A 21771-nucleotide genomic window follows, 5' to 3' on the forward strand; every position below is an offset into this window, starting at 1 on the left:
TCCTTTTCAGTTCTTTTGACCTTGGATTACTGAAATTTAAACCAAATAAACATTTTAATATCTAACGGACAGATGGTGTGAAGATTAAAAAAATCATTTAACCAAGAGCAGTCCCAGGGCCAGTTGGGACATCACTGGATTCTACACAGGGTCACACAATACCCCACAAAGAGAAGACCACCGAAGAGGCTAACAAAATGAAGGTAAAAGTTGTTGACAAAGAATGGATTTGTAGGCCATTTTGAGGACAGATTAATTTACTTCAATATTAAGAGAAGCAGGCTAAGTAAATTCACCAGCCCATCTACTCATCTGTTTACTAACCTGCGTTAGGCAGGTGGTGGTAACCATGATAGACAGTGCGGACCCTCAAGGAACCTAGTCTCATGGGAAGTTTACAACCCAGTGGAGCTTTAAATACCGTGATGCTATGGACCCATACATTAATGAACCGATATTAAACCTTTCCCATATTTTTAATGGGAACATTCTAAGGACTAAACCTTAGGATCAAAGAAGGATATTAATTTTGGGGCTGAAAAAACAAACAAAATCCGGGTAACATTTCTTTATAAACCTATGGTGTACAGCTGTCTTTACAGGACTTCCTTTTTGCTTAAGCTCATAAACCTGTATAAATCAATTTGGAATGGATATGAGATAGTAGGAGAAGATAATTCTTAGGGCCTTCCTGAGTCAGCTATAAACACAGTTTCAGACAAAGTTTGGAAAACCCTAGTGCTGGAGTAGAATTTTGGGGTCATTTCATGGGAGAATCTGTGAATTCACCCATATGGGGACTGTCATTGTCTGTTTCCTTGGGACTCTGGGGATTTGGGAAATTGACACTGCCTGAGGCAATGCTGTCGGCTCCTGCCTTATGTAACTGTATCTGTATCTTTCCATACATTCTACAATTAAAGAGACAACGTAACGTCTAACTTTTGTACTGCCATCTTTCCATTATTCACATCACTGTCCTATTGTGATCAAGCAGATTGGTGTCAGAAGTGAGATTAATGCCAAGGACTCCCTCGTGCCCTTGCCAGATGTAGTCAGCCATTTTCCAGGTAAATACCGGATACCTGCTGAGATTTTAAATGTGAAAGAAAATCCAAGGGAGCTGAGTTTTTCTTTGATTCTCACGGAGCTAACACTTTTTGTAAACGCCACAGATTCAGAACAAAAATAAAAAATAAAAAAAGGAGGACTGAATATGTCAAAGGCTTCAAATGTTAGAAAGCAGTAATAACAAAGTTGATATAAAACTCTGTTACTAACCTTTGCTTTAAAAAGTGGCCACGATGGAGACTGATTTCACATAAAAAATTAACTGTGAGAATTTCTACTTTAAAATATGTGCACTAAATATTATCCCTTATAGTCAGCTGAACCTTGTAACTTTGTCATTTAGAAAAAAAAGATATTCAGAGGATAGAAATTAAAAAATGATTTTCTAACTGTATTAAGGACCCCCTTTCTGGAAAGCAAATAGTCTTTAATTAAGACGAAGCTTGATTGATATAAGTGTATCAAAATAATCATTTCTTGAAACTTATTTTTAGAAAATGATTGTGTACATATTACACAGCCAGGCAAAACAGCTGAATATCTAGACCAGATTATCCAAAATAAATTAATGACTGAAACTATAAATATCATAATTTCTAAGGCAAACTACATTAAACTCGTGCTAAGACAATACAATTTAAGGGTTAAAAAACAACTTTTCTACTTCAGACTTTTTTTGTTTTTAAAGAGAGATGATGACCTTCCCTATCTGAGATAAACAGGAGAGGCGAGCAGCAAGCCCAAGGCCTTTCTAAGGAAAAAATGCACATCTGCTCAGTGTGGACTTTTGAGCTGTGCCCATAAGTTATGCAGCTGCTGTAGTGAGAAGATTGGGGGTGAGGGGAGACCTAGGGTTTGAATCTTTCCTTCTTTTAGTAAAAGGTAGAAAATGTAATAATAAGTAAAACAATGTTTTAAAGATGGTATAGAAATAGAATGGATAAAAAAAAAAAAAGAAATAGAATGGATTTCCCTGTTCATCCCTGGATAGATAGCGGAAAGCGGAAAGCCTGAGCACTTGTTAATAAAAAGCCTTGAAAAAATATAGACTGCGGACTCAGGTGCACTGAGACAGCAACCTCTGAGCTAACTACTGCATCCACTCAGAAAGATAAAAGATAGTGAATATGATATGCCGATTTCTGTAAAAATAGTTCAATTTGTATTAATTTTGTATCTTGTCATTATCAACTTACGTGTGTGTTTTTTTCCTGAACACAAGCCCCAGGTTTCAATAGAATATATCAAATAAAAAACTCAATTATTTACTATTCCCCATGTAGATGGTTAATCTAAGCAGATGGGTGAGGAGGAGATGAGGACCATGTGTCAAACAGCAGATATTTAACAATAAGTTACAATCCATGGCCCCACCAGGTCCAGCTAGAAAGACTGATGTTGGTCAGCTCATCTGGATTTTAATAAAAGGCCACAGCCTGCACTTGGGGATATTATTAGATCCTATCTATGAATTATTTTTGAAATGCCTGGTGATTCACCTCTGTGGTGATCATGCAGTTACACAGAATGCAAAATTGAGGTTGTATGATTGTTTGATTCATACAAGAATATCGGATATTGGCACTAAACATGTCTATGGTTGTAAATTTCTAATTTCTGATTTTTGTTTCCTTAATGTGAAAATAAAAACCTTTGAAGATGGGCTAAAGATGTTTAAACATTATTTTGAAAAAATATCTGGGACTATCACCATGTAATGTGAATACAAAATTTCAATTACAAAAGTCAGACTTAGTGTGCTAGAGTCTTTTATAATGCGATGCCAGAGGCACTCCGACAGTGGTGTCAAGGCCAAGGTTCCTCAAAACTGTTCCACTTGAACTGGGTAAAGTTTTACTGATCTGGCTGTATTCACTGGCATTTTTAATTGATTATATATACACTGTTGTAATACTGGGTGATAAATACCTGTGTATATTCAAAGGTGTTTATAAGTGATAGTAGTTCCTGTTTAACATTAAAATGGCCTGAAGTTCTTTTCTGTGATAACAACACCTGTTTCTATTAGGGAAAAAAAAAACAAAAAAACTCAAGGAGAATGAGCTGGATATTTTCCATGTGCCCTTTCATATCTCTACCCTTCTGCTCTCCAAGGCCACCTCTGGGGACTGCACCACTGGATTCGCCTTCAGCTTCTGACTGGATTCAGCGCCAGAGAGGCACCGGAGGACAGGGTGCAAGGAGAACGCCATCTGTTCTCCTGATACCTCCTCAGGCTGGTTACCTTCAACCCCCTCCCTCAGGTCTCAGCTCTCATAATGTGGTCCACTCCTGCAGCTGTTCTCCACATCTGGCAACAGCTTCCTCCTTTTCCCGCTCCAGGCCCAGGTATGGTAATGGCTTTCAGCTGTTGCTATCCCCAAGGCTGCCCCAACCCTGTTGTTCCCCTTATTATTGCCCAAACCTTTGTTAATAGTTCCTTCATTAAGCTCTCCCCAAACTACTCCCTTTTCAGAATATTTCTCTCTTTCTTTCTGGGGCCTCAACTGCCACAGAGTTTAGGCCAAACTTGAAAGATTCAAGATTATTCCTTTCACTGTCTACTAGTTTTATGAAATTCTATTTAAGGTACTAGGTGTCCTGTATTTTTGTATTCTATGAAGCCAATGTTAGGGAACTTGAGCCAAGAATCAAAATTAGAGAAGAGAAAGGTTTCTGAAGTTTTAGGCCACACTATCCAATATAACCTTCAGAAATACAACATACAACATGGTGCAGTGAAGACAGCAAAAAAACCCCACAAAAACTCCCATTAAAACAAGGCTAAAAAAGAGTTAAATTTAAAAATCAACTTAACTTTGCCAACCTTAAAAAAAGAGTGTGTTGTGTGTTTTTTTTTTTTTCTATTTAGCCTACAATAATTTAAGCACCTCTAGTGGTTATGGGGAACAAAGCAATGTGCACTAGATAGAGACCAGATTCCATGCTCAGGACAGGAAAGCCAAAGACAAGTGTGGATCTCTTGTCAAACAACAAGGACAATTTCAGAAATGCACGCTGGTATTATAACAAAGCCACGTACACCAACCCAGAGAAAGCTCTGTTAAAAACTCAACAGTGACAAGTTCAACATGAAACAATTACAAGCCATTCATTATAAAAGTTGAACCTACAAGAGTTATACTTACTATTACTTCAAGAAACAATATAAACTATGCTTTAAAAAATGAATATATACCAATAATAATCAATTAATTTGTGCTCAGCTTATCAAAAATGAGGTGAGAAGGAGTAAAAAATGACTTCTTGATTTTAAAAATAAAATCCTATTTTTTAATTGATATGCCTTCCCCCGGCACTGACTGGGTATTCCAAGCTCATGTCTCTTGTGGTCCTTGAGTCTTTGTCTCCCATTAGTCTTATGGGCACATGCCTGGGTGTTTAGAAAATGCACCCAGATACAGGCAGGTATCTGCAGCCAGACACAGACAGGAAGGAACAAGGGGAAGGTCAAGCAGAGCCTGGCCCTGGAATCAGCAGGGCTTGATGGAGCCAAAGGGAGCAGTGTCACAGGTGACAGTCCTGAATATTCCCTGAGAACCTGGGTGCTGCCTTGCCCCATGCTCCTGTGGTCTGAGGCCCCAGCATTTCTCTGGCTCTGCCTCTCTCACGCCTGGGACACTGGAGTCCATGGAACCCAGTCTGTACCCTGGGTGAGCCCTCTTCTGACTTATCGTTAGGAGCCCTCCCTGCCCATCTTCCCTTTCTCATCCTGCTTCCTCACAAATTCTCTGAAGGCCCTGCCTTGCCTGGCACCCCCTTGTCTTTTCTCCTGTTCAGAGCTGCCTATAGTCATATCTCTGAGATTCAGGCTCCCCTAAAATTACTGACAACGACTGGTGGACACCGCTTGTTCTTGATTCTGATTAGGGTTTGCCCCATGGAGGCTGCTAAGTCAGACACTATTCACGGTTCCTCCTCTGCTCGCCCCTTCCTGCTGTGGCCCGCTTTGCTCCCAGCATGCTGTGCGGTGCTCTCTGCTTTCAGCCCCAGTGGGAACTCATGCTGGTGTAAGTTATCAGAGACACGGCTATGTACAGAAAAGGCTTGATTATTCCTCTGGACCCTGTATTTATCTTAAAATTGTGTTCTTCACAACACGTTTTCTTCACTACACCCTGGTGTGAGTTATTTTTTTAATGCCAGTCAAGTACTAAAATAACTCCCCACATATCTCATAATACTATGAAGCATTTTTTTTTCTTTTGTATTAAAAAAAAAGCCAATCCTGTGTATGCTATGAACAAGTTTTCAATCTGGCGTATTGAAGAAAATGAGGAAGCTTCAAAATTCTGGATTTTAAGATAGAAAATTCTTCTTAGGGTCATCTCTACCTTCACCTCGTCCACCTCTTCCTACATTGAACAGGTATGAGATTTTTACAGACCTGCCCAGAGACACACCAAGACCAAGAAAGGTTCAGATGAGACTCACTTTAGGTTGGAGATCAGCTGTAGTGTTTGGAATTAGGCATTTGGTTAGATTGCTAATCTTAGGGGCCAGTCTAAATCATAGCACGACAAAGCATTGGCTGTAGAAATCATCCACAAACAACCTTGGAATAATAGCCAAGTCAACTCATTACATAATGTCACGTGAAATTGGAAAGATTGGGTAATTTTCTTTCAAAAGAATGTTTAATTTATGCCAAATGTTTTTGTTTTTTAATATATATTTTTATTGATTTCAGAGAGGAAGGGAGAAGGAGAGATAGAAACATCAATGATGAGAGAGAATCACTGATCGGCTGCCTCCTGAACACCCCCTGCTGGGGGATGGAACCCACAACCTGGGCATGTGCCCTTGACTGGAATCCAAACCGGGACCCTTTAGTCCCCAGGCCGACGCTCTATCAACTGAGCCAAACCGGCTAGGGCTGCCAAATGATTTTTCAAGTAGATTATGTAAGTGGAACGCTTATTCATGGACATATTCATAGTGCATATGGTTCTTTTTTTTTGGTTCTTAATATTAGTCCCTTACATTTATTGCCTCTTTTAAAAAACTAAAAAACTACATTGCAAGCAAAATAAACTATAATTTACAGACTATTGTAGAAATATCTATATAATTTAAAAAAAAAAAAAAAAAAAGGAGAAGTCTGAGCCTTTATAGTAGCATCTGGCAAAGATTCTAGGGAGGAATTAGGGTTTTTTCACATCAGATTTTTCTTGCCTGCAGCACACCCACCCTTTCTCAACCGAAAAGGAGGGGAAGTGACATTTTATTTCTTTGTATCACAAATCCTACCTAACAGCAAAAGGTGCTATTATTAAATAGTTATTACTGGGCAGAAAGCCATAATGAGTGCAAAAAACAACTTGAGTCTCATCAACTGTAGACATCAGGGTATCCATCAATGTGAAGAGCCCATAGTGAATTCTTAAACATCTAAGATCCATGAAATTCTCTTTAGATGTTAAAAGTCATTATTCAATACTTATCCTCCCTACTATGAAGATGGCAAATTAAGTAATAGTAGTAATTTAAACAAAATGTTAAAACATTTGACAATTTCTCTTGTTGATTACAATAATAATTTACAATAACACATCTAAAAGGCCTGAAATAATACCAGCAACTTTCCTTCTCCACAGAGGATCCAAGACAACAAAATCAATAGGCCTGGAATCGCCAAACACACCTGAACGAATGTGGGCAGGTGAAGACAGTAAGAGAAGGTACACCAAGTGACAGAGTAACGTGCAGCCTCTGGTTAGAATGGAGGATTATGTCACACCCACAAATATTCCCTCCTGACCCCAGAAGCCCGCCCCCCCTCCTACCTGTCCAGTCAGCACACCCATCCCATTCAGGACATCTGCTGGGTATCCTGACATCCTCTCTGGGCAAGGGAAGCCTAGTCCAACCCCATCTCATGTCTGTTCAAGTCATTCCATAAGTAACTTTGGCAAAGAGTAACCCACCCTTTGCCACATATTGAGGGCTGTGGGCAACTTTCCCCAAATTAAGCTCGTGTGCAGGTTAAGACTGTGCATACACGTAAAAGACTAGCTTAAGTAGCATCTTTGAGGGCAAAGAAAATGCACTGTGGTTCAGTTTACATGAGTTTCTCGTCGTCAGGTATGACAAATGCAAACAAACCTGGCGACACCATACCTTTCTTCCATGGAAACCTCCTTCATCTGCTGGTGTGGTTTGGTGCCCTCCATTTCCCTGATGCTCACGGCATAGATCTTGGTGGTGTAATCAATGGCCTTTTCTCTGGCAACATCACTGTCATAGCCTCAAAAGACAGGAAGGTGGGGAGTGGAGCTGGATTGCCATGGCTCAGGAGGGGGTGGGGAGGGAGGTGCGGGTGGCACGTGGCTGCTGGGACTCACCTCCATCCTCTTCTGCATCGGTGTCCGACTCCTCGCTGTCCACCAGCTTGCTCTCCTGCGTCCCCACAAACTCCCTGGTCCAGATCATCAGGGCCGTGTCGGCGCCCCCTACCGTGAGCAGCACTGAATCGTTGTGCAGCCATCTCACGTTGGTGACGTGGGCGCTGTGCCCCACGTACTTCTTGAATCTCGCGTGCTGGCCCTGTGAAGCCAGAAACTGGCCATTACCCCATCGGGAGCCCCACTGCTCCTGACTCGGGATTATCTCATCCACGTTATTCTCTAGAGTGGCTTGTACTGGATACGAATGAAACATCTGAGCAGCAATTTCCTAGACTGTAAGCTCTATGAAGGCAGGGAACAGGTCTCCTTTCCCCCAAAACGTTACCTGGCTCACCACAGGTCCCCAATAAATTTGTAAGGGAACAAGTAAAATGTTGGACTACAGAAGCTATTTCTGGGAGCGTAAGGAAGTATAAGAAGCTTGTTTTTGTTTCTCTCAAATATCAAATGTGGATTCTCCCCAGGTCTCTGGCATAAACTCCTGATTGTGAGTCTGGCTGACATTTGAGATCAGAGGTGGCCTCCCAGTCACTCCCCACAGTGGCTTTTGTACCACAGCCCAGACTGTGGCTGACCAGCAAGGGACTTCTAATCCTGGGGCCTCAAGGAAGATTTGAAACACACACACCAGTTTCTGCCACAGACCCTGGAAACAATTTCTAACACTGGAAGCACTCGAGGAATTGATTTAAAAACAAAGTAAGCCGCTTTTCAACAAACACATTCGAGTAAACAGAACCCAGGTTATTAGCAATTTCCGAGAGCGCGCTCAGGCCCCGCCGGGCTTACCCCAGGAGGGGAAGGACAAGTGAATGTGAGCGGTGGCTGCCTGCTCACCCGGGGCAGCCCTGACAAGTGGTGGGGATTTGCAGCTGACATCAGACGCCGGCTTCCATTTCTGGCTCAGGAGCCAGAGTCTGGCTGGCAAAAACAGCTCCGGCGGGAGCCATTTAAAGAGGGAGAGTTTTTCCATCCTCTTGGCGACTCCCGGGGAATACCTCCCAGTGTGGGAAGCTGCATGTGCTTTCTGAAGTCCTGGGAGGGCCACCAGTGTCCCAGATGAACGCTTTATTCAATAACTGACAAGAGGCTCCCAGGGGGTTTTGGACCCGCGCCCTGGGGAACCTGAAACCGCCACAAGCAGGCGGCAGGAGACAGGTGCAGGGGAGTGTGTGCCTTTAAAATACTCTTGGTCGGATCTCTGTGGATCTGGCCGACCCTACCTGCCAGCAGAGTGGACCCGCCCACTGCTCAGCCCAGTGCTGAGTCTAGAGGATGAGGGAAGCAAGCAGGTGGGCAGCGTTTCCAGGAAGCCCTCCAGAGCCACTAGCTTACGAAGCAAATAGGCAGAGCCAAATAAGGATTTCCACGGGGAACCACCATGTGACCAGATGAGACCCAGAGGCACGGACGCGAAGAGGACAGTCACGGTGGCTGCCGCTGTGGGTGCTGCCGGCCTTCCTGCTGGAAGCAAGACCCACACCATTATGCAAGCTGGGTTCTTGAGGGAAGGAGAAAGTAAAAGAACTTGAGAAATGCCTCTCCATGCTCTCACTTACATGAAGGAACACAGGGTTTTTAGATGGGGGTGGAAAAAAGAATCCAAAAAGAAAGGTTGCGGGGAGGGGGGAGGAATATCAGGGACCAATATACGAATATCAGGTGTGTGTGTGTGGGGGGGGGGGATGATCAATTAGAATCTTTGCAGAGGCAAAGAAAGTGGACCAAAGGGGTAAGAAAAAGGGAACGTTTTGGAGTCAATTCCAGCAAAGGGTGATTCAAGATTCTCACAATAGGAAGCAAGATTACTGCTCCATGGAACAATGAAAAGGAATTCACAGTTATCAGAAGGTTCAGGAAACCAGCTGTTCCCCAGGAGGAAGAGGCGGGCAGGGGTGATTGGTGGTCCTCTTAGGGCCTATGGGAGGAGCCTCCTGAAGAGCTGGCACAGCCAGTCAGACGCACTGTCCTTCTGGGTCATCATGCCAAATCCTGCATTTCTGTTACAGACATCAGGACTCACTACCACGATGCTCCCCTTCCACCAAATACTGAAAGAATGGAGACTCTGCCCTGGCCAGTGTGGCCCAATTGGTTGAGCATCGTCCTGTGCACCAAAAGGTCACCAGTTTGATTCCTGATCAGGGCACATGGCCAAGTTGCAGGCTGGAGTGTGTACAGGAGGCAACAGATCAATGTTTCTTCCTCACATTGATGTTTCTCTCCCTTCCTCTCTAAGAAAATCAATAAAAACATATTTACAAAAAATATGGATAATCTGAAATATGTCCCCAGAGCAGTTAACTGTTTTTAGGTGAGTAATTTCTGAGAATATGATGAAAATTATGTACCCTCTCCCCACATTCACATTTCATACAGTTTCTCTATATGAAAAACTTTCCTCTTTGAAGAACCATTCTTTCTCTCTCTTTAAAAATTCTCTTGAGCCTTTGACATTCTGAGAAAGAAACTGAAGAACCTGAGGATGGGTTTTAAAAATGAAAATGACATGGTAAGATATATTTTTTATCCTTAAGTTTCCTTTGTTACACTTTTCTAATGGAGGATATGAAGTCGCTAAATTACTGGTGATTTTACAGTTTTGTGAGAGAAAAGAAATATACAAATGAAGAAATTCAACAAAGGGTCATCAACATACAAGTTCTTGATACTAAACACTGAATTATAGCTAATTTCTAGATGAGTAGGTGGCATCTTTAGGAATGACAAAGTCCACAGAGGCTTTAAAAAAAGGTGAGAATTTTAAAAAATGACATAACAACAACTACATCAAAAAGTAAAAGTTTGGGATACTTCCCATATGGTAAGCATTATTCAAAATATTTATAAGTATTAATTTGTATAATGGCATAGTATCCAATTAGAGAAAGATTTGTTCCCACCTTACAGAGGACCAACTCTGTCACAAAGATTCTAAGAAACTCCCCTTAAGTCAAACAGTTAATAAATATCAGAGTCAACACCTGAACCAGGTAGTTTAGCTTTAGAATGGAGGACATGGTGATATTTTAACCTCTCCAATCTAGTGGAAGGGCATAGCTTTGAAAAAGAAGGGCGGATAAGGGAAGCAATCAGCTAGCTATATAGGTGGTGTCGAAGGACAGCATTGCATGTGGTTTAACTGGAAAAATGGGTGGGCTCTGGCAAAGGAGAGTCTATCTCGTGGAGGCAGGAAAACATGCGATTGTCAGGGAACTAATGTCATCACAAAGATTTTAAACTATGAAACTGATTATACAAGGACCCATGATTGTCATGGAAGAAAAATGCTTGGAAGACATGCCTAGTAACTCAGGGGAAAGGAGAACAAGGGAAAGGGCCAAGAAGAAGACATAACTTGAGAGTTTAATAAATGGAACTTGATTTTTGGACACAGAGAGATATGTGTGGTGATTAGATCCCATAGGTGTCACCAACACCTGATGACATGGAGCTCAGTGCTAGAATACTGCAATGGGATGCTGTCTTCGTCCGGTTGGGCTTCCATAACAAAATATGACATGCTGGCTTAAACAACAAATTTATTTCTCACAGTTCTGGAGGCCTGGACATCTAAGGTCAAGGTGCCAGTCACTTTGGTTTCTGGTGAGAGCCTTCTTCCTGGCTTATGGATACCATCTTCTCACTGTGGGCTCCATGGCCTTTCCTGGGTGCATTTATGCATGGAGAGAAAGAATGTCCTCTTTGGTGTCTCTTATGAGGGCACTAATCCCATTGGATCTGGGCCCCACACTTACGACTTTATTTAGCTTTAATTGTCCTCAGAAAGGCCCTATTCTCAAATATAGTCACATTGGGGGTTAGGGCTTCAACATTTGGATTTTGATGGGGACACATTCAGTCCATAACAGATGGTGAACTTTGTCTAACATACCCAGAGCAGTGGGGGAGTGTAACTAGACAGATGGAAACATTCATCAGGTTGGGTCCATGTATTTGGAAGGAAAAGTGTGCCAGAAAATCATATTTAAAAAAAAAGAGGAGGAAGAGAAGTGATACTATCAAGGAGTTTTATTTAATATTAGCCAATGGTTTTCAAATGCTTTCAAATTATGAAACTATTTCTTCAACCAAATCTTACAAAGTAGGACTGAGGAATAAAAAGACAAGTAATCCAATTTAAAACAATGGATAAAAGAGGTATACTTCACAAATGGCCAATAAGCAAATGAAAAGCCCTCAGCATCATCAGTCATCAGGGAAATGCAAATTACAAACACGAAGCCCTCATACTACCTACACCCAGGACAGCTAAATTTTACAAGTCTGACAACACTGATGTTGGCAGCTAGAACTTGCTTATATTTCTGGTGGGAATGGAAAATGGAAAAAGGTCTGGCAGTTACTTAAAAAGTTAAATACACATTTTCTCCTATGACCCAGAAATTCTACTCCTACATATTTACTTAAGAGAAAGAAAACATATGCCCACAAAGACTTGTCCATAAATGTTCATAGCAGCTTTATTATAACCAAACAGTGGAAAAACCAGGTGTCCATACAATGGCATTCCACTCAGCTATAAAGATGTAACAGACTGTTCTTAGCCACCAACAACATGCAGAAATCTCAGAAACAGCATCTGAGTGAAAGAAGCCAGACACAAAACAGCACCTACTTGACTATTCCATTTATATGAAGTTCTGGAACAGGTACAACTAATCTATGATGAAAAACACTGGAATATTTTTTTTCCATCTGAGGGTAAAGTGGGGGTAGAGATTGGCCTGGAAGGAGCATGAAGAAACTTACTGGGTGATGATAATGTTTATCTTGATAGGTGTTTGGATTACGTAGGTGTGTTTGTCAAAGTTCATCAAAAGGAACCTTAATACCTGTGCATTACAACTATATATAAATTTTACCTAAAATATACCACAAATAAATGTTGAACTCTAGGTAATTATATGCACAGGAACTCATTAGGGGTAAGTATCCTGATGTCTATATCTATATTGAATTGTAGACTCTAGGTGGTGGGGTCCTAGAAGTTCACTGTATCATTCCTTCACCTTAACTGTATGTTTGAAATTTTTTCTTTTTTCTTTTTTAATATATTTTATTGATTTTTTTTGCAGAGAGGAGGGGAGAGGGATAAAGAGTTAGAAACATCCATCAGCTGCCTCCTGCATACCCCCTACTGGGGATGTGCCAGCAACCAAGGTACATGCCCTTGACCGGAATCGAACCTGAGACCCTTCAGTCTGCAGGCCGACGCTCTATCCACTGAGTCAAACCGGTTAGGGCTGAAATTTTTTCTAACAAACTGTTGTAAAAAAATCTTACACAGAGAATCAACATATGAAATACAAAACACAATGACTAGTTGAAGCAGAGGTGGGGCCGCAGGCCCCTCCCACTGCCCCCTACTGTGTTTCCTGGGGTGGTCCCTGAGGAACCTTCCTGGAACACAGGGTGACATTACTATAGACAGCACACCTGGTCAGGCCGGGGATGGAGGTGATGAATTCCAGGACCAATAATAAACCTAGCCCTGGAGCATGATGCAATAGCATTCTGGGGATTTCAGCTATCTAAATAGAGGCCCAAACCTCAGTCTACTAATACCAGGACATCCCTAACTTGTCCAGCTAGCAGTCTCATTTCAAGTAATGTAAAAGTAGCAAGGAAAAATGCTACATTAAAGGGAATTCTGGTCAAATAGGAAGGGCTGGTAACTGACAGTGACGTGATGATCACTGGGAGTGAATCTCAGAAAAGACCACCAAAAATTATTTCCTAACCAGATATTAACAAATGAAAGAGGAGAGAGGAAGGCATCTAAAGATACCCAAAGGGCTGTGGAGGGAACTGGTGTGTTCAGGTAAATGTACAAATGAGAAAGAGGAGTGAAAACCAAGGGGAATACAAAAGTCTTGCACTGACAACTTTGATATAGTTTTAGAATATTAAAGCAAAAAGCTAAGAAAACAGAAAAGGATTTTCTATATATAGGGCTAAAAGAAAAATACAGAACGCTAGGAACCCTTCTTAGATCAGATGGTTTAATATGAACAGAAAGCAGACTTACGGCCTCTATTAAAGAGAATGCTCTTCAAACCAGGAAGGACAAAACAGAGCTCATGTACCTGAGTACAGGTACCTTGCAATGTGACCACAGAAACAAAATCAGGAATGCCCAACGAGTTTAGAGACCAGGAGAGGCGACATCGAACACAAAAAGGCTCCTGTATCTAAATGGGAAAACAAGTGGACTCTGGCAAATATTGATTCATGAGTTGATGCAAACTCTGGAAAATTCTAGGGTGAATTATTACACAGAAGGTCTTTTAAGCACTTGGAAAAGGAAGTAATGATTACTGGGCAGCAACAGGGCTTCACTGTGAACTAACCCCACATTTTCCATTGGTTGGTTTGTTGGAAGGGGAGATTAGGGACACCAGAGACACACTCAATCTGGCTTTTAGCAAGATATGTGCCAAGTCTGTAGTGATGTCTTGTTGCACTAGCGAGGGAAAGGTGAGGTCCAATACAGCATAATCAGAGAGAGGTAAATGTCTGTTTCTGACTGAAGAACTGAAATTAAATGTGCGCACTAACATCAGAATGTCAGATTGAATGGGAGCTCCTGGTGGAGGCAGTTGGGTGTTCTAGTTTATATTTTTTCTTTCCATGACTTAGAGCTCACACTGGTGAAACCAGAGGATGACCTGATGCTGGAAGGGAAAGTAAATACTCTGAGGAAGTATTTAAAAGATGTTGACAGGTGGGAACAATGAGATAAAATAAACAAGATAAGTCTTATTTGGTACAAATATGAACTTCTGTCCTCAGTATTTAGAAAGTCAGTTGTGTAAGATGGGGTTATAACCTGAACATTTTGGGCAATGACGTATATGATTCGATTGTATAGTGTGGCAACCAAGAGCTGATGTCATTTTAATTTAAGTTAAAACAAATATAAAATCAAGACAAGAAGATGAAAGTCCTACTGTACCCTGAGCTGCTCAGATGACATCTGAAGCACCGAGTTCAGTCTTAGATGAGACAGTTTGAAATGGAATAAAATGGAGTGTGCTTACAGGGAGGGGAAACTGGAAACCATGTCAAATGGGGAATGGCTGAAGACCTGGAGATGGCAGTCTGGAGAGAATGAGACTCTAGGACAGTGATGGCGAACCTATGACATGCGTGTCAGAGGTGACACGCGAACTCATTTTTTTTGGTTGATTTTTCTTTGTTAAATGGCATTTAAATATATAAAATAAATATCAAAAATATAAGTCTTTGTTTTACTATGGTTGCAAATATCAAAAAATTTCTATATGTGACACGGCACCAGAGTTAAGTTAGGGTTTTTCAAAATGCTGACACGCCGAGCTCAAAAGGTTCGCCATCACTGCTCTAGGAAGTCAAAGGTGGTCCTCCTACATATGCGGCTGTTAGAGGACCAGAGTTAACCGATGATGATTTTGAAGGCAGAACTTTGGCTAAAGAGAAAACATTTCGGCTCAATCTAGAACAGAAACATTTTAACAACTGGATCTATTTTAAATGAATGGGCTGCTTCGGGAAGTAAGGAGTTCTTCATCTTGGGAAGTATGCTAGTACATGTTAGAAAGACACAGGTCCAAGAGGTTCTGAAGAAAATTCTTACATGCCATTTTGTGAGGTATTGGATTTGATGATCAATGAAGGCCTTTCAAGGAGAAATTCAATGCCACAGACTGACTCAAATTAGTAAACATACCATCATGAAGGTTTTCATACAGCATAAATAACGACAGTGCTGTAGACAACATTGTTGATTTCTATGCCTTCAACATTTAAAAATCCACTTAGATATAGTACATAGATTTGGGGTCATTAATGAGACTGAGCAAGTATATATAATAAACGTGCAATATTACCTTGACAGGATATGAAAAAAGCTTGACGAACCCGAAATCATCTCCGGTGGCTAAGAGGGAGCAGTCTTTGGTGAGACTGGCAGCATTTACGTCGGTCACATCACTGTGTGCGGGCCAGATCCCCTCACAGGTGGGGCCCAGGACACAGGTCCACGTGTCCCACTCTATCTTTTCAACCTTAAAAAGAAGGAAAAGAAAATTAATGTATTTTTGCACAGCCTAGAGATCTTTAGTTTTGTTTAAAAGGAACCTTTTGAGGCTGAGTTAGTGCTAAATGATGACTCTGCCCACATCAGGCACCTGTGCTGAGTGCTGAGGTACACGGTTCTAAGTTGCATTTTAAAGTGCTACATGCATTGTCTTAATAAATCAACACTGCAGTCAAATATCCACACAGACTTCTCTAGATAAGATTAACATTTTGGGAATTATGGAAATCTGATAACGTTCTTTAGTTCTTACCTAGATATTTATCATTGTACTAGAGGCTCAGTGCACAAAATTCGTGCATGGGTAGGGTCCCTAGGCTTGGCCAGCAACAGGGTCCATCAGGGCTTCCCTCTGGCCGCTGGCAGGCACCTGGGACCCGGGCTTCCCTTGCAGCCCTGGCTTTGTCTGGAAGGTCATCTGGAAGGATGTCTGGTCTAATTAGCATATTATGCTTTTATTATTATAGATAAGCCATATAAGCTAGATCAAGGTTTTTCAGTGAAAGCACTATTGACATTTCAGGCTGCACAATCCTTTATTGTCAGGGGTAGTCCTGTGCATAGTAACATGTTTAGTAGCATCCTTGTCCTTCACCCATGGGATGCCAGTAGCACCCCCTCCCCAAGTTGTTCCCAGACATCCCCAATGACCCTGGGGCCCTTGCTCCCAGTTAAAACCACTGAGCACACTGATTAAGGAGATTGATTATTTAGCAAACTATTTTAAAAAGTTATAAGACATAACTTTTTATTTTTTATGGAATGCTTCCTTGGAGGAAAGAATAATCAGATTCTGCAGCTAGCTTAATATTCTTTATGCTCTGGAGAGACTATCTGAAGAGCAGTTCATACTGATATGAATGTATACCATTTCAGGAAGCCTTATAACATGAATTTCCCTCTTATGCATATTCTTTTACATAATAATTGTTCATCTATATCAAGTTGCATTCCCCCCCCCCCCATCATTTGGTTAAACTGCACTTTATTTTAGTGTATTTATTTGGGGGCACTGGAACAGGATGGGAAAATAAAGGTGAAGTGATGTAAAAATGATGCTTAATATTTAGAAGATAGCCAGGTAGAATCACATACGGAGCCCTCCAGATTGGGATCACAGCTCCACAGACTTCCTACTCTCTTAGAATCTTTATTTCCCTATATGTAAAATGAGATTGACAACCCTCACACAAGGCTGTTAAGAAAATTAAAATGCAGGCATATGAAGTGCTTGGCACATTCAACAGATGTTCAGGGAATGAATGACACAATTAGAAACATCCCCTACTCGAGGCTATAAATGTTTCTCCATATGGGACAACACACATGGAGCTTGAGAATATCATGCTAAGTGAAAAAGTCAGACAGAAAAGGACAAGAAACATTTGATTTCCCTCATATGTGGGATAGAAAACAAAAAGCAACACACGAACCAACAAAACAAAACAAACTCATAGACACAGACAACAGTATGATGCTTACTAGAGAGGAAAGGGGGTGAAGGGAGGATGAAGAGTTTAAGGGGTCAAATATATGACGACGGACTTTGGCTGGTGAACATACAACACAATATACAGATGGTGGATTATAGAATTGTACACCTGAAACCTATATAATGTTATTAGCCAATCACACCCCCAATAAATTTATTTTTTTAAGTTAAAATGAGGACTGATCAGAGGTGAATAAATTGGAATTGGGGGTGTGAGACCAATTGATCAGTAAACAATTTCCATTAATACAGTGTCATCATGTACAACAACTTGTTTTCCTAAGTACTGCACATAGACTTCCTTTAGAAATGATGAAAACCCTATGAACGTGTGTGTGTGTCCAATTGTCTCCAGGACTACTTGACAATACCGGGATAGTTTACTGGCAAACTGAAGAGAGAGGCAGGTGCTTATCCCTCAGTAGTACTTTGACCCACTTTTCCTCAAAGGAAGCAATATTTCCTTTTCTTTCATCAAAGTTTACATTGCCTATAAATGAGTCAGATTGTCTCCCGGGACTAAGAGGACATTCTTAGAGCTCAGTCGGGCAATGACCTTTTGGTCATGAGGGTCATTCTATGGAAGCACCGGGCAGCTAGCTTTCAGGAAGGAGGCAATTTGTGGATTCAAACATTTTATCTAGGCTTTGATTTTAACAATAAGTATGTATGGGCCTAAGGACATGAGGAAAACAAGGAAAAAAGAAAGTTTGATAAATCAAGATAGCCAGATCGTTGGACAGCTTTTGTTCTGAAAGATCATTTGTCTTATTATTGTTGCAGAAAATATTATTACAAATAGTAAACACTGAGAAAGTATGTTTCAAAAATTTACGTTTATAAGGAGCTTTGCACAAAACAACATGTTGAATGGGATAAAAAGAATATGTAGCATCTAAATGCTAAGAATATGTAGCATTTTGGTTGTTGTCATCAGGCACAGAAAAATTAAGGAGAATTTGAACTGTGCATTGCTACTTAAATCCCCAGAAAGCAGGAAACCAGATTAAGCAACCAGATTTAAGAAACTATCAAGCATAAAGGTACACTAAATGTAACCCATATTAGTGGATAACAACTGTTAGGTTTTATTAAAAATATAACGCACATATTAGTGGACAAGAATTGATTGGTTATATTAAATCTTCATGAGATATATTTTTTAAAGCTTTGTGTACGACTGTTACCTCTGAAGGTCTTATTATATGCCGTTTGCCTCTCGGAGCTTCAAAAAAGAGTTGTTCTTTGGCACCCGAATTAACTTGCAATAATTTCCCTGTTATGACAGAATGAAGTAGAGAGACGATTAAGCTCTGCACTTATTTTTTTATTATAAAGTAGCTACAACTATTTTTATTCATTTTAGTCAAAGTTTCATGAATTGAGTAAATACATGGTAGACATTCCAGAACTACATGTAAAGGCAATTACATGCCATGGTACAAATCCCAAAGCTATATGGATCTCATAAAATCTGACCTTGAACATCCTTCAAGAATAGAAGAATCATGTTTGCTATGCTTTAATCTGTTGCACTGAAAGTAGCTATTTTTCCAAAGCCTGACAAAATCCACTTTTTGCTCTTTTTTCCCCTGTTGCCTCCTTGCAGAGATGTAGTGAGAGCAGACTGCTTTGGCAAGAATTATAGCATCAGAAGTGAGAGCCTTGCTGCAAGGATTCACATTTACTCCAGTCTAAATTCTAAATGTGCCCTTTCAAGTTTAGAAACAGGAAGATAAGGGCACACAAAATAAACTATGAATGCTCATTCCCCTCCCTTCTCCCACCTTACTTGAAAATTTGTAGAGAAATCCAAGACTTTCCCAAAACAAAATGTGGAGCAAAAATAGTCTTTCACTGTGATATAAACTTATAATCTTGGGTTCATTTTGATTAATGCTGAAAAAGGTAAGATTTCCTACTTTCCCTCCAACCACATCAACAATCCTTTATGGCTTGAAATTTAAATGACAAAAAGATACTCTTTATAGTATTTCTTCAGCATGTATATACATACACACATAGTATTTCCCCCCCTTTCTGTTTTCCCATAACTGTTTATATCTAGTAGTCTTAAAATGTCCTTCTTGAAAAAATAATACCAAAATAAGAACTTTGTGGGGTTTATATCATGTTCTTTAAATGTTCTTTAATGGTCAAGTGGACACCACCTAGGTCTGAAATCTCAAGTGGCTTACCTTCAGAGTTATAGACCTATTTCTAAGTGACTCATTAAAAACAAGGCTCTCGCCCTGGCCAGTGTGGCTCAGTTGGTTGGAGTGTCATCTCGGGCACCAAAAGATGGCAGGTCCGATCCCTGGTCAGGGCGCGTGCGGGAGGCAACTGATCAATATTTCTCTCTCACATTGAAGTATATGTGTGTGTATGTGTGTCTCTCTCTCTTCCTCCCTCCCTCTCCCTAAAAACCAATTTAAAACTTTTTGCAAAAAATGATAAAAAATAATAAAAACAAAGTTCTCTTAGTTCATAACTGAAAACCTCAATTGTTTATAATTTACTGAGTTATAACATGGTGGTGAGGGGGTTTTGACTTGGCTGTGGGGAGCAAGTGAATTTGAAAACATTTCCACTAAAATGGGCATTTTCCTGACCTTCTGGCTGAACATAGATACACAAATGAGAAAAAAAAAGGGAATTAAATTAGCTTTGGCTATTTGGCATTCTAAGAAAATGAGTAACCAAAATTTTTTCAATGAGCAAATATGTATTTTAGGACCCTCAAGAGAAATTGCAAATAACAAAGGATGTGGAAAAGGATTAAAGGATTCAATAAAAACATTCTTTGAATGTGGCTAATTTTAGGAGATATTTGGCCACAGGAAACTCAAAGGATTCCAATTCTCAGATGATCCTAACAACTCAGTTTCCACCACAGTTTCAAAGATCACACTTAGAAAAACAAACCAAAGACTTTTAAAATAGCTCAGCGAAGTACTTTTGGATTGTAAGAATATTAGAGAATCTAAACACAAGAGAGCAGTATGAGAAGTGCTTCGTAGAACAGAGACACCTGTGGGGACCTGCCTAGCCAGGTCCCTTCCCTGGGAACTGCCATCCACGTGACCCAGAGGCTGGGCTGGACCAATGCTCTCCAGGAAAACTGGGATCTGGAGTCTGACTCAGTGGGTGCCGTGCTGAGATTGGAAGCGAGCTTTGGGATTGAGGGTGGCATTTTGGGGCAACAGAGAGTGGGCCACGTGCAAACGAATTAGGGAAAGTCTGTCTGTGCAGAGAAGAGGGGCCAAAGGCAGACACTGAAACACTGCAGGAAAGGAGGGGAGAGGATCTGCCGGCCTGGTTTCTGGGTTTTCCAGTTCATTCCTAAAGCCAGTTCCTAAGCAGATGTTGCTTCCTGTTATTGGAGTCTATGCCATAGGCCTATGTCTTTCCATAAACTCATCCTTTATTATTATTTTTAAATTGAAGCTGGACTGAGTAGGTTTCTGGTTCCTAGCAACCCAACAACATGAAGAAAAAAATTTTAAGTCAACTATTCGTGTTAGGAAGGTGGAATTATGGGTGTGTGTTGTGTGTTTCCCCCCCTCAATTTTCTTTACTGCTGTTATTTCATTGTCTTTTTTTAGGCATAGAGGAAATATTTAGGTCCCCACTTATTTTCCCTCTGCCTGCTGCCGTGTAATATATAACTACTGAAATATTCCGAGGACAAGAGCAGAAACAAAGAGCAAAATGTTGTATAACCCATGGATAGATAACTCACCCCTGAATAATGGTAACCCTATTCTTTCAGAATCCTCACATTTCCACTCACTAGAAATGTCTACTCACACAGAATGAGGAAACTGAAAGATACAGATGTCCTCATTTCTAAGCAGGTTCAGGACATCACACATCTTGCAGGTACACAGAGCTTTATAGTCCACAAAACGATTCCCACACATCGCCCCAGCTGCTCTATAATCTACAAGTTAGAACAATTCTAAAATTGGTGCTAAATGTACCAAACATATCAGGCCCTTGGCAATGAAAATGGGAATGAGAACTATTGTGGTTCAAACTGTTAATTGTTAAAAGATCGTAGAGTCTTGATATTTCCAGAAATGAACTAATAGCAGCCAGAACACATCCTTCCATGATGCCTCTCTCTCCATATATATTTTTTCTTGTATTCAGGGGTAGCTATTGTTTCTAAAAAGGCCCGATGCACGTTTTGATTTTCCTAGGACCTGTGGTTGCCATGGACACAAGAGGCTGCAGGCTGTGCCATTCCCCACCCCTGAGAAGCCAGCTGGCTCCGGCAAATGTGTTCACTCTTTTGACAAGATCAAAGGAATGAAACAGATTCCTGCTCCTCAATTCTGTGGTCTATCCTTTGCAGACCCTCGAGGCTCCGCTGTGAAAGCTAGGCTGGTCTTGAGGCAGCCTGGCACATTCTCGAGGTCAGGCATTTGCGGCACACAGAGACCAGGAACATAAAAATACCAATACAACTCATCGCATGAGAATGAAACTGGACATAAACCAAGGAAGATTCACGGGCACACTTGCTGTTATTCTCCAGATGGCCTCCCTGCCCCCCAACCCCACCTCCCAAATCAAAAGTATTCTGTTCTCTCAATCGTAGAAACCATTGGTCAATCCTCTCATCTGACTGAAGGGGCCACTTAGGAAGAGAGGCGAGGTGGCTTTTCGAAAAC

General features: G+C 40.9%; 1 protein-coding gene across 2 annotated transcripts in view; it reads right to left on the reverse strand.

Moving 5' to 3' along the window:
* Window positions 1–21771, reverse strand: part of EML6 (echinoderm microtubule associated protein like 6) — a 187420-nt gene that overhangs the window by 25809 nt on the left and 139840 nt on the right. The window contains exons 24-27 of one of the 2 annotated variants that reach the window (XM_023746778.1): window positions 18280–18368; window positions 15392–15568; window positions 7437–7638; window positions 7213–7339 (exon numbers count right to left, since the gene is read on the reverse strand). In XM_023746778.1, coding sequence (XP_023602546.1) covers window positions 7213–7339; window positions 7437–7638; window positions 15392–15568; window positions 18280–18368 — 595 coding nt within the window. Of the gene's footprint in view, window positions 1–7197; window positions 7340–7436; window positions 7639–15391; window positions 15569–18279; window positions 18369–21771 lie in introns of both variants that reach the window. The other variant, XM_023746785.1, reaches the window with a different exon arrangement.

The sequence above is a fragment of the Myotis lucifugus genome, unplaced genomic scaffold, assembly GCF_000147115.1.
Source record: "Myotis lucifugus unplaced genomic scaffold, Myoluc2.0 scaffold_6, whole genome shotgun sequence".
Lineage (NCBI taxonomy): Eukaryota > Metazoa > Chordata > Mammalia > Chiroptera > Vespertilionidae > Myotis > Myotis lucifugus.